Genomic DNA, 12,527 nt, shown 5'->3' on the forward strand with positions numbered 1-12,527 from the left:
CTGGGTACTTAATTTTAGATACACAGAGGAACACATTGGCTCCAAGACACTTCCTCTGATTTAGGAAGGCAAGATCCTGGATAAGAATGACAAGATGATAATTCCAAAAGGTGAGAGATTATGAAATATTTTACCTGTTCCTCACCAAGTAGCTTCAGTAGTCTAGTATTGGGAATATTTTGAAGAGATGGAAACACGTATTGTGATAGCTTCTCATTACTTTCTTTACCATTGATCACCTGTCTAGGGCCTTTTTAATTACAGAATAAAGCCAGGGTTGTTTCATTCATTTACAGAATATTAACTCAATTGCATAGTTATTAAGCTTAGTAAAAAATAGTATCATGAGAAAAAGAGATCAAGAATGAATATGCTCATAGAAAGTGTCAGCATAGACACTGTGGAATGTCTTAGCTAGCCCTGGTTTCTGAGAAAAAAATTAAATGATTTTTGTGAATAATTAAATTTTTATCAAGGTGTTTTTAAATCACTTATAACAGAAGATGGATGCTTATTATTCAGATTGAAAGAATTCCTTTAAATTCTTTGAAGTCAGATGGAAAAAAAACGATCTCAGTAGAATTGGAAATTAGCTTCTGGAAATTAAATCATAGTCTTGAGGTTGGAAAGTCCTTAGAATTTATTTGAGACCATCACCCATCTGGCTCTTACATGAATAGATAACTTCTAAGGAACATTCTACGTCTAAAATGAAATGATTTCTATGAAATAGCAGTAATGTGGACGAGGAAATCCTAACACTGCTTTGTGCTGAGAATGTTATATTATTGTCATAAAATATCATAATTCTACACTTTGTTATTTTTATGGGAATACCTTGTTTTGAAATGAAAATCTACCTAAAATATTCATATTTCCACTAGAATTGTTTGATAGGTTTGCTAGTTATTTGCTTAAACTCTTTTAAAAAATTTTTTCTGAGGCTTATGAATATTTGGATTATAAAATGAGACACTTTTGTATTAATTCCATCAGAGTAGCTGAGTCATGAGTTACAGTACAGGGGTCAAGCTGTGTGACCTCTAATGTCAAATGACTGGGTTTGTATCTACATCTCTTCCACTCACTAGATGTACAGACTTGGACAAATAACCTAACCATTGTGTTCCTCAGTTTCCTCATCTGTAAAATGGGGGGGAAGTGTGTCATAGAAATTGCATGACATAAAATATTTAACATACTTAGCTTAATGCATGTCACAGGTAGGCACTTAATAGATATTGCTTATAATAAGTATTAAATTCAATAAGACAAATATTTATTGAGGACCTGCTGTGTGCTTGACTCTCTGCTAAACCTTTGAAGGGAGGGGAGTTATTGGTGTTGTTTCTTGGGAAAAGTCTAGAATGCATTATTTAAAGACAGTAAACTCTTTGGTGCATGGATCCTATTGCCTTGTGTCTAGCAATGTGCCTGGAATATAGCAGACACTGAATACATATTTTTGAATGAACGAATAGGATGGTCTGAAAATCCTCAGGAAAAATAATAATTACTGAGAACTGGTGAGTCAACTCTCCTCCTTTGTCTTTTTGACTTAGTAGAGAAGAGGAATGTAGTAGATACTATGCGTCTGTATTTCAACAAGATATTTGACAGTATCTCTTGACGACGGTCTTGTTATCATAAAGGAGACATTAATAGTAGATCGTGGTGTCTTTGGGAGGATTTGTAACTGGATAAACAGCTTTTCTCGAAGGTTGCTAAATAATAGATCAATGTCAACCTGAAGGCCTCTTTCCTGCGCCAATTTCTCTTCAACATTTGCATTATTAATGGAGCAGGTAGACATATAGAAGACATGCAAATAGAACAATATTTGGAGGGATAGAAAATGCATTATCTCTTAGCAGACTGAAATAAAATTCAAATCTAAAAGAAAGAAAGAAACACAATAGGATTAAATAAAGAGTCCTACACAGAATTGTACAGCAATAATGTGGGGGGGAAATATGACTTGTAGAATTTAGGGGAACAGAGGTCCAAATCAAGTCTGTAAATATAATAGCCCCAAATTCGTCTGAACTTGGGCTAAATTAACAGATCTTCAGTTTCTAGCAAAAGGGAGGTGGTCACACCTGCTTACTGTTGTGTTGGTCTGACTACAGCTGTCGTACTGCCATCAGAGCCCATGGTCCAGAGCCACTTTTAGAAAGAGATGGATAAACGAGTGTGTTTACAAGAAAGCAATCAACATGGTGGAGGAAGGTGAACCCACATCATAGGAAGAACAGTTGTCCAGGTCTGGGCGGAGAAGCCTCAGTGGAGACCTGACAGCCTTCCTGAGAGATGTTTTTTTTTTTTTTTTTTTTGCGGTACGCGGGCCTCTCACTGTTGTGGCCTCTCCCGTTGCGGAGCACAGGCTCCGGACGCGCAGGCCCAGCGGCCATGGCTCACGGGCCCAGCCACTCTGCGGCATGTGGGATCTTCCCGGACCAGGGCACGAACCCATGTCCGCTGCATCGGTAGGCGGACTCTCAACCACTGCGCCACCAGGGAAGCCCGTGAAAGATGTTTAAAGGGCTCTCATGTGGCAGAGGAGCACATTTTCTCAACATGGTCCTGAGAACTAGAACTAGGATTATAGAATACTTATTCGAGGAGATGGATTCAACTTAAGTGTATTTCCTAATTGTTAAAGCTGGCCAAAGATGAAGGGCTGTGTGGGATATAGTAAACTTCCTGTCACTTTGCTGTTCAAGCTGAGGCTGGATAATTACTTGTTGGGCATCTTGGAAATGGAATTTACAAGTGGGGCTGCCTAATGCTCTTCAGCTCTGAAATCAGGTGATTGTAGAGAAAAGGAAGGAGAAGGTAATAAGGAGTGTGTCAGCATACCTGTTCAAGAGCGAGGACAGCTGAAACCACCAGACAACCCCTAGACTTCTACTTCCCCGTTCCAGAGGGGTTCAGTCACAGAAAAATAACAGGTAATGTTTGTTGACTACCTGCAACACGTTAGACACAGCTAATAAGGCAGCTAAGCTGGGAGGGCAAATTCAACTACTGTCTCCAGCAGAAAAAAAATCACTGGCCTGTATATAATTTCAGAATAATGTATGAAGAAATGCAATGACTCATTATTGAGTTTTTAATGGAAAAAGATTTGACAAGCGCCGAACAGGAACTTCTGCCCTGTTCAGATGAAACAAATATTTTCAGGAACAAATATTGTTAGAGGGAGAATATATGTATATCTATATATGTATTTGTATTTGTATATGTATATATGTACAAATACACATAAACATATGTATATGAACAATACTTTTTATTAAGGTCTAGAGATATTTAATTTTTATTGTTATTGTAGCTAATTAATGTAGTCAGAACTTTTTTACTCACCCTACAATTCAACTGTGTAAATAAAAGGCAGCTATTTTATAATCTATAACAGGCTTCATCTTCCTCAGGAGCTGCCATTCACTAATTAGTGGAAAATAAGTTTGGTCTCATGCAGACAGACACAATAACTTAGGTAAGGAAGCCTTTGCTTGGATCAGGTAAACAGATCAGTCTTTCATATTTCTGCTCCTCCCCAAGCCAAGACACTCTCTCCACCAGGGTTTACCTGCTTTACTATAAATATGGGTACTTTCCTCTCTTCTCAATGTCACCAAGGTCTGGCCTGCCAGGAAGTGACCTATCTCACCACCTGTAAGGCTCAGTCTGTGAACCAGATACCAGGCCAGTTTTCTGGAAGACTTTGTAAACTTTGGCTCTATAAAATCAACCTTAGTTCCCTCAAAGTGTCTGGTCATATCTGATTAAATGAACCTCATTCTCGTATATGACACTTATCTATGGCATTATTCTTCAAGGATATGAATTTTAATAACTATATAGTTTTCCATAGCTTGGGTGCACAATAATATCTTCTACAAATTCCCTCTTGTTGGACATTTGATAGTGTTTCTAATGTTTTGGCAGTTTACATATGGCAGAGGTGAACATTTTCACATACAAATCTTTTTCCACATCTCTGAATTTCTATATGATAGATCCCTACATTTAGAATTACAGACAAAAGGATAAGTCTTTAAAAGAATTATGTCATCATACCAGCTTGTGATAAGGGCATGTCTGTGAATAATTTGCCTTTTCACGGGCCATGTCTGCTCTATTCTTTTCCATTCTCTTGTTTATATTCCTCTAGAAATCCACATAATTGTGAACCTAAAACTCCTTCCTATTCTATGTGAGTGTCATTTTCAAAAACTAGCATACATCTTCAGCTATCTCTGTCACAATTGAAATTGCCTTGGAAATCAATAGGAGGGAGTAAAAATGTCTAATTTTCTAATATGAAACTAGAGATAAGCAAAACTAGTATGACAGGTTTTATCACTAATGTTTTTACTTAGAAATTAAGCCTCAGTTAGTGCAGCCCCAAAATTGGATGTGAACTTGGCAAAAACAAACATATGACGTGGAGGAAAAATACAAGGTTAATCTATTCTTTTGCTAATTTTAAGAGTAGAATATATTTGATCATTCAATTATTTATTTATTCAGCAAATACTTAGTGAATTCTTATTACATACCAGATATCATACTTAGTGTCTAGAGAACAATATGTCCACTTCACCTTTTTATATCCTTTCTAAAATGTTGAGTTGTAACTTTTTGAGGCAACATAAAAGTAGCATTCATTTTCTGGACTAACATTGTGTGTGTGTGTGTGTGTGTGTGTGTGTGTGTGTGGTTTATCAGAACTAGTTGTGCCGTTAAGGAAGATGCTATTTCAACTGGTCTAGTTCTCCTTGTCATTCATAGGATTTCTCTCTAATAGAAAAGGCAAATACCACGAAGAGGGAATTGCTGTAACTTATTACTTGTAAATAGAAGTTACCTTTGTCTGTGCGTTGGAACCCAATTCTGACAGTTTCATGTCCCTCTGAAATATCTTGGGGACTAGTTGACTCTGTTGCTGAAATCAGCCTAATAAAGCCATTTATCTGATTTGTCACTTTGTGCTACAGGATTCTGAAAAAGCAAAAGTGTGTAGCCACCAAATAAAAAACAAAGCTGTAACAACAATTTATTTATTTTGATTTCCATATGTCTTCAGTATTACATAGATGAAGGTCAAAATGAAGAAAAATGAGAATGAATATTGTTTTGTGTATGAAAACTGTCTTTTTCTAATAAAACCAAAATGTAAAAATGCCTTTTAACTAAAGCTACTCCTCTCATGGGACAAATCCTTAGGATTCCCTCTGGGACCTCTAATAGATAAGCTCCTTGTTCCAGAACCATTGCACTTTCAACGTAAAAGAAAATTTCCTCAGAATATCAGCGTCCCCAGTTCCACACAGCAGAACCTGCACCTCTTTCAGAAACTCAGAGTGTTTATTTTGGGGCTGGCCCTGTATAAAGAACACCAAATATTACTGTATTGCCCTTTTCTTATCCCCTCCTGTCACCTTCCACTAGATTCAGTCTTAGACCCTTTACCGTCTTCCCCACCCCATGTCACCCTCAGCAAATATTCCAAGAGATCCTGGTCCTCCATGGGGGGCCAGTATGGTGTTACTGGCATTTTAAAAGGGACACTGGAAGATGGAACAATAAGCCCCAAGGGACAGACTCTCTCACTGATGTAACAGAATTACACCGATGTGACAGGTGCTGAGGTAGGGTGATATTTATGAACACAAAGTCCTTCCTTGCAACATGGAAGCATCTGTCCACTCTGGGAACTCTTAAGACCAGCCCTGTTTAGAACCCACAGAGACGGTTTCAATTTTTTATGCCTAAGACAGAGCACGTGAGTGAGTGATGTAAGCAGACTTGGATGTAATTGGAAGCAAGCCAACCAAGCAATTCACGGGGAACGAAGTTATGCTGGGCCCTGTCCAGGGGGAAGGAGGACCTTGGTCCCACGCTTTAGGAGCTCACAGGTTTCAAGGGAAGGTCTGAGGGGCCTCACAAACTCGTCAACAGTATTGTGGCAGCCGGATTGTGGATTGAGGGGAGTTTAGAGAATTCAGCGCCGAGAGGCATCATATACCCATGTTCACCCCTGCATCATACCTGCAACATCGTCCCAACCCCTTGGCCACTTCAGTCAGGCACAAACTGGAATGTTGATCCAATTTTTTAGGCAGTAATGTTTAGATTCCAGGACAAAAAGTATAGAATAAAAGCAAGTTTACGATACCTCAGACCACCGTAAGCAACACAAATCTCTATTGCACGGAGCTGACGATAAAGATTGATGTGTCCCTGGAAGCTATTTTTTATTTTTGGAAGTTATTGTCATCAAGAGCTGACTGTTAAGAGCAAGATCAGAATGTTTTCTTTTAAGTACAACAGACTGTGGGTTGTTTTCCTGCAGCTTTGGAAAGACATTAAAAATGAAGTTACCATACTCTATCCAGACCCTACTTAGCAGTTCTGTGACATTGGGTGGGTCTCTCAACCTCTTGAAGCCTAAGTTTCCACTTATGTACAATAAATCTCTAATACCTACAAAGTAGAATTGGAGGATTTAAAGCAAGGCAGTGTACGCAAAGTGCTTTGCGTGGTGCTTGAAACAAAGCAAGCACTCAATAACTTACGGCTATTATCATAATCACCATTTTTATTATTACCAAAGTTATTCTAAAACTTACAGGATAACCAAATCCTTTTCCCACTATCTTACTCTAGGATCTTACTCAGCCCATCTGACAGTAAGCTAAAAATTCTTGATATCTGAATAATACATTTAGCATTTGGAAATCCTTTATTTAGTGGTTCTTTTCCTGGGGTACATGAAAGGGCTTCAGAGGATCCATGAATTCCCTAAAATTTTATGCAGAATTTTGAGTGGGCATGCATCCCTCCAGAGAGAGAATCCATTGCTTTCATCAAACGTGTTCCTGACTCTAAACAAGGTTAACCAGTGCGTGAACTGAAAAGGCTAACTTTCCAATGATAGTCCCAATTATTTTGTAAATCAGCTACTTATGGAGAATAAATAAATCTCACTAATGGGCTTATCCAGAAAAAGACTGACAAATGATTATCTAGAAAAGGTCAATTAATTATCTAGACTGAGAAATGGGTTTTTTGTGAATAGGTCTTAAAGGATGTCAAAATATTATTTGGCCTTTCCTCAGACTCCTGGTTGGTGCTTTATTTAAATAATTTTAAATAAAGGCTGGCAGTAGACAGATATATCTCCTTTTGCTCTTCTCATTGCATCTTGATGTCTCTGGTTCTGTTCCAATGATGCTCCCTTGATTGTCTGTCTGACACCTTAGAGTACCTGCGCACAGGTCTTCAGTTCATCCCAAGCGTTCAGGAAAATGTTGGAGACAGTTTATTTTAGATGGGAGATGTTCCATGTAGTAGCAAGACTTTCCTCACCATTTAGATCCTGCTGTTGTTAGGGATACAAAATATTTAAGAGTCTTAGATAACATCCTTCTGGATGGTAGTTAAAAGGACATAAAAAAAAAAAAAAAACAACTTTCCACAGAGCAACTCAGTTCTCTAAGGAGCCTGTGGTGTCTCACACACTGGAAGCCCAAATTTCAAACAGGTTTAGAGTTAAGCTGGTGATTTAAATAGGCGAAAGTCTCTGGATCCCATTACTAATCCCAGAGCCATGCAATCTCCTCATCTCCACAGTGACATTAGTGAGACAGGCGACGGGTGATGCCACACTGCTAACTTCATCATCTAATCATGCTGCCAGAAGGGACTCAGGACTTGTCTGCCAGTAATGAGTCAACAACTTTTTCCCAGTGGCCACTGAGAATGGCACTTTCCTATAGTTGATTAGGAGGTGGAATTAGAGAGAAAAGACATAAAGGACAAAGAAAGTAAGGTGTTGTTTTTTTTCCCCCTCAGAAAACTAATAGTCCAAGTGAGAATACAAAACATGAAAATGTGAAGAACTTGCAAAGCTAATACAAAATGAGTGTAAATCCAGATGTTGGAAAAATACTATATAAGAGGAGATATTCATGGATGAAGAGGTCCAGAGAGGAGCTGAAGAATTTCAGCAAGGGCTTCCTTCCAAAGGAGGAATGGCTGGAGCCGGGCTTGAGGCCATGGGGACCATGAGTTGGAACAGCTGGGAGGGCCTTGTGAATGAAGGGGAATCAGATGTAGAAGCACAGATGGGAGAAAAATGAAGCCAGATACAGGGTGGGCATCAGATTCATTTAGTTAGAAGATTCCGCACTTGAGGAAAATGGTCAACTCTAAGAATAAAGCAGAACCTAGATTATGTTAGGTTCACTTATTAGCTCATTCATTCATTCAACACCCATTTATAGTCCACATACCTTAAGATGGTACTTCTCTTGGCTCTGAAAGTAGACTAATTCTCTGCTCTTATTGGGTCACGTTCTCGGAGAAGGTAGACAATGAACAGAGAAACAATAGATTTTTTTAAATACCACTTGAGTCTATTTGGTGAATAAGGTCCCTCGGGTACGTGTCAGACCTTTGAGGTTGCTGAGATACCATGGCTTTCTTTCTGAAGGAGAGTAACCAAATCCTGAGGCCCTTCCACTTTGGGAAAAGATTGGAAGACTGGATGGTAAAAGGTGTCATGTCTATCTCTCCTCATTTATTATCCAAAACACTAAATAATCCGGCCTCTTTTTGTTTAACTTTCTGGTGTTAAAAAATTTTTCAGCTGAGTTCAGGAATCCCACAAGCTATAAGCACTTTGGTGTAGATGAAGAAAAGATGCTGCTTCCTCGGGGAAGCACCCTGCCAGCGTGTACAACTCGAGTAGGGGAGATTTGGCTGGATTTCGTCAACCAGGAACACTTGTATAGTGCACATCCTGCACAACCGTTCATGGTGGCTCTGGTTTGGTTGAAACAAGTGGATTAGGGAGAACTGAACTAGCCATCAATAAATGACGTAAGTCAGTCCAGAAGCCTGTTTTCGACTCTTTTCTTCAAAAGCAGGAGTCCATTTTAACCCTGCTTATTGTTTAACAGTTCCCACAATTAAGCCTCACTTAATAAAGCTGGTCCTTACCACACCCGTCCTTATATTAGCAGTTCCAGCCTCCCTAACTGCATTAAGGATGCGCTTCTGTCAAGGTGTGAGAAAGGATCTTTCCATGGCCAGGAATGCATGTAGCACAAGTCCATAAAGGTGGATTTCCTAGAGTGCCCAGAGAGCCATGTGGTCTATCAAACCCATCTAAACTGGTCAGTAAAGAAGTCCTCCAAGTGCCTAAGGCTGTTTTTGTCAGGTTAACGCTCTCCTGTTTTATTTTATGTTTATTATTATTATTTTTTGCGGTACGCGGGCCTCTCACTGTTGTGGCCTCTCCCGTCGCGGAGCACAGGCTCCGGACGCGCAGGCTCAGCGGCCATGGCTCACGAGCGCAGCCGCTCCGCGGCATGTGGGATCTTCCCAGACCGGGGCACGAACCCATGTGCCCTGCATCGGCAGGCGGACTCTCAACCACTGCGCCACCAGGGAAGCCCTCTCCTGTTTTATTTTAAAGTTCTGGACTTCTGAAAGCTGTTCACTTCATTGTGAGACTAGACAGTCTTTTCTCAAGAAGAACAGTGCTTAAAAGTTCTCAGTTCCTTCTATTTGAAGTTTCCTTCGTGTCTTCTCCACTGGCTCTATCAAATTTCCTGAGGGCAGGGCTAAGTTACTACATTTGTGACATCCTGTTCTCTCCAACTGTAATTCAACAGATGTTCATTGGGAAGCTTCCCCATGCCAGGCACCTTTTAGAGTTGCAGGCGATGCAGAGATAAGTGAGGTAGAGCTCTTCACCTCAAAGAACGTAAATTTTGGTAGAAGGAGTTGAACACAAATACAGAAATAACTGCAATTCAAGGCAGCCAACTCAAACCATGGGTGTGAAGAAAGGACTAAATCAGCAAAAAAAAAACCCCCCACACACATGGCTTCCCTGGTGGCGCAGTGGTTGGGAGTCCGCCTGCCGATGTAGGGGGCACGGGTTGGTGCCCCAGGCCGGGAGGATCCCACATGCCGCAGAGTGGCTGGGCCCGTGAGCCATGGCCGCTGAGCCTGCGCGTCTGGAGCCTGTGCTCCGCAACGGGAGAGGCCACAGCAGTGAGAGGCCTGCGTACCACAAAAAAAGCAAACAAAAAAACCACACACAACAGACAGAGAATAAAGAAAAAGTAAAGAATGTGAAAGGCTCACTGTTCTTTATTCCTAACCCTGCCTGTCTTCTCAGAGTTTTGAACTTCTAATGTGCTGTGTAGAACAATGTCTTGAGAAAAAACATGGGCCAAATTAGCATAAGTCAGAAGTGTGGAAAAAGTAATTCCTGTAAGCCCAACTATAGTCATTACTCAAAAGAAAGTCAAAAATTAGAAAATGTAGACACCCAAAGGGCAGGTAATTAAGGTTTCAAAAGTTAGAATGGGTGTTATATATACAATATGGATTAAAATATTCACTGCATTGTGTTTGTTAAGTGAGGAAAAGTGAATGTATTTTCATTTTGCGTCTTTCAGGTGAACTCTGTATGCGGTTCTGTGGCATTTGCTGATAATAAGAATTTGCCTCTTTCAAAATTATATTCAGTCATGGACGCTAATGATGACCCCGATGAAGACCATCTTACAAGTTATGATGTTCAGCTCAGTATTCAAGAATCCATTGAAGCCAGCAAGACTGTGTTTTATCCTGAAAGGTAACATTCGAATTGACTATCCTCACCCAAACTTTTTCATGGCCTTCATTTTGTTGTAAAATGAAATGAATGACATTTCCGGAGCCCTCCTCCAGGAAAATGCTTCCCTTTCTTTTCTGGCGAGGAATTAAATACCGTACAGGAGCTCCTGTGCACAGGTTTAGCTATTTGATCTTCTACACATCCCCATCTCCTGTGGAATATGGAGATTACCTAGATGGGAAATTCCCAGTTGAATTTGGTTGTATATGATTGCCTATTTCCTAAATTCCTACGGAATCAAACAAGACAATAAATAATGTGAACCAATTTGCAAGCACTGGTTATACGACTAACGTATAGCTAAGTATACAGAATCTGTTCTGCTACTGACTCAGGCACCCTTTATAAGAAATGTTGCACCTTTAAAATACGAAGAATAATGCTAACTCACCTAGCCTGTAAGTTTAACGAATGGGAAAATAGTTGAACGATTTCATTATATATGACAAAGTAATATATAAACCAGAGCCTATTTAATTATCTACTATTCAAGTGACAGCAGCAATTTCACATAAAATTGGTGCTTTGTGTTGGCAAGAGTTATAGAGTCTAAAACTGCGAAAGTAAATTTTTGTCTTGAAGAGCACACATTATACTTCTGACAAAAACAAACTTTAGTTTACCTTTACATTCTATTATAGTATTTAGAATCCTGTATTCTGAAATTCTGAAGTGCTTTTGAAAAGGTTCAGTGCTATAAAATTATTGCTTTTGAGCTTTTAAAAAATGGACATATTACATTTAAATTTCTGGTCTCGTTCATTTTTCCCTCATCTGCAACAGATTTTAAAACTTCAGAGTTCCCAGGAAGGCATTTACAGTCCTAGAATACCAGTGGATGCTTCTGCTTTAATAGAATTAAATCAAGTTCTTATGAAATACCTTGTTGCCTCTGAATAAACACACACACCAGAGAACTTCCTTGAGGGCTGACAATGACCTGCTGGGCCAGTGATTGGGAGTTTGTTCGGTAAATGCTCAGCCTATTTTTCACTTGTGGATCAGTTGCTTAAAGACTCTAACATGCAGCGTAGAGCATACACTCCCAAGTAAGCAATCATTCATTAGCAATTCTTAAGTTCAAAGCAACAAACCTTTATTGAGCATAGTGTTTTTAAAGTTGGGAGAAGCCTTAGAGATGTTCCTATTTAATCCCCTCATTCTACCAATGTAGGAACCACCATCCAGAGAGGTTACTGGCCTCCCCAGGATGACAAAACCACAAAACCTGAACCCAGCTCTTCTGACTCTGACTCCAGTTGTTTACCCCTTTTTTCATTGCCTACAACTAATTTCAGAGACGATGTTATAATCTTCTGTTTCTCCATCGTCACTAGTGTTCTTAGGTCCAATGTATCATAAATACACTCTGTATCTGACTTTTAGACATTTATGTTTTTAAAGTAGATAAAATCAGTTGTGTGCATTTCTTTTAGATCTTGATTATTAAAAGTATGTGCAAAAACTAAATAAATGTTTTGGTTCCTTGAAGTATACCATGAATACAAATATGGCTTGTTTTTCTTTCTCTGTAGATTTGTACCACTAAGTGATCAAAAGAGAAAGCTGGTGGAAGCCATAAAGCAAGGTAAGTGGGTGTATCACCTACAGTAGATTCTACTTGGCCAAGAGATTTGTTATCAGCCCATGTGTTTATTTTAGGTCACATTCTTGAGCTCCAGGAGTATGTGAAATATAAATATGCATTGGAGGAGGCTGATGAAAAAGGATGGTTTCCATTGCATGAAGCTGTTGTTCAACCCATTCGACAAATACTTGAGGTTGTCCTGGATGGTAAGAGAACATAAAATCCCCTTGACCA

The 12,527-nt window shown here is 39.4% G+C and overlaps 1 protein-coding gene across 4 annotated transcripts in view; it reads left to right on the top strand.

Moving 5' to 3' along the window:
• Positions 1–12,527, top strand: part of ASB15 (ankyrin repeat and SOCS box containing 15) — a 33,760-nt gene continuing 21,233 nt past the window's right edge. Inside the window, exons 1-5 of one of the 4 annotated variants that reach the window (XM_067746884.1) lie at positions 30–110; positions 2,130–2,951; positions 10,555–10,663; positions 12,241–12,293; positions 12,368–12,499. In XM_067746884.1, coding sequence (XP_067602985.1) covers positions 10,557–10,663; positions 12,241–12,293; positions 12,368–12,499 — 292 coding nt within the window. In that variant the 5' untranslated portion in view covers positions 30–110; positions 2,130–2,951; positions 10,555–10,556. Of the gene's footprint in view, positions 111–2,129; positions 2,952–10,484; positions 10,664–12,240; positions 12,294–12,367; positions 12,500–12,527 lie in introns of all 4 variants that reach the window. The other 3 variants (XM_067746885.1, XM_067746883.1, XM_067746882.1) reach the window with 3 other exon arrangements.

The sequence above is a fragment of the Pseudorca crassidens genome, chromosome 8 (genome assembly GCF_039906515.1).
Source record: "Pseudorca crassidens isolate mPseCra1 chromosome 8, mPseCra1.hap1, whole genome shotgun sequence".
Taxonomy (NCBI): Eukaryota; Metazoa; Chordata; class Mammalia; order Artiodactyla; family Delphinidae; genus Pseudorca; species Pseudorca crassidens.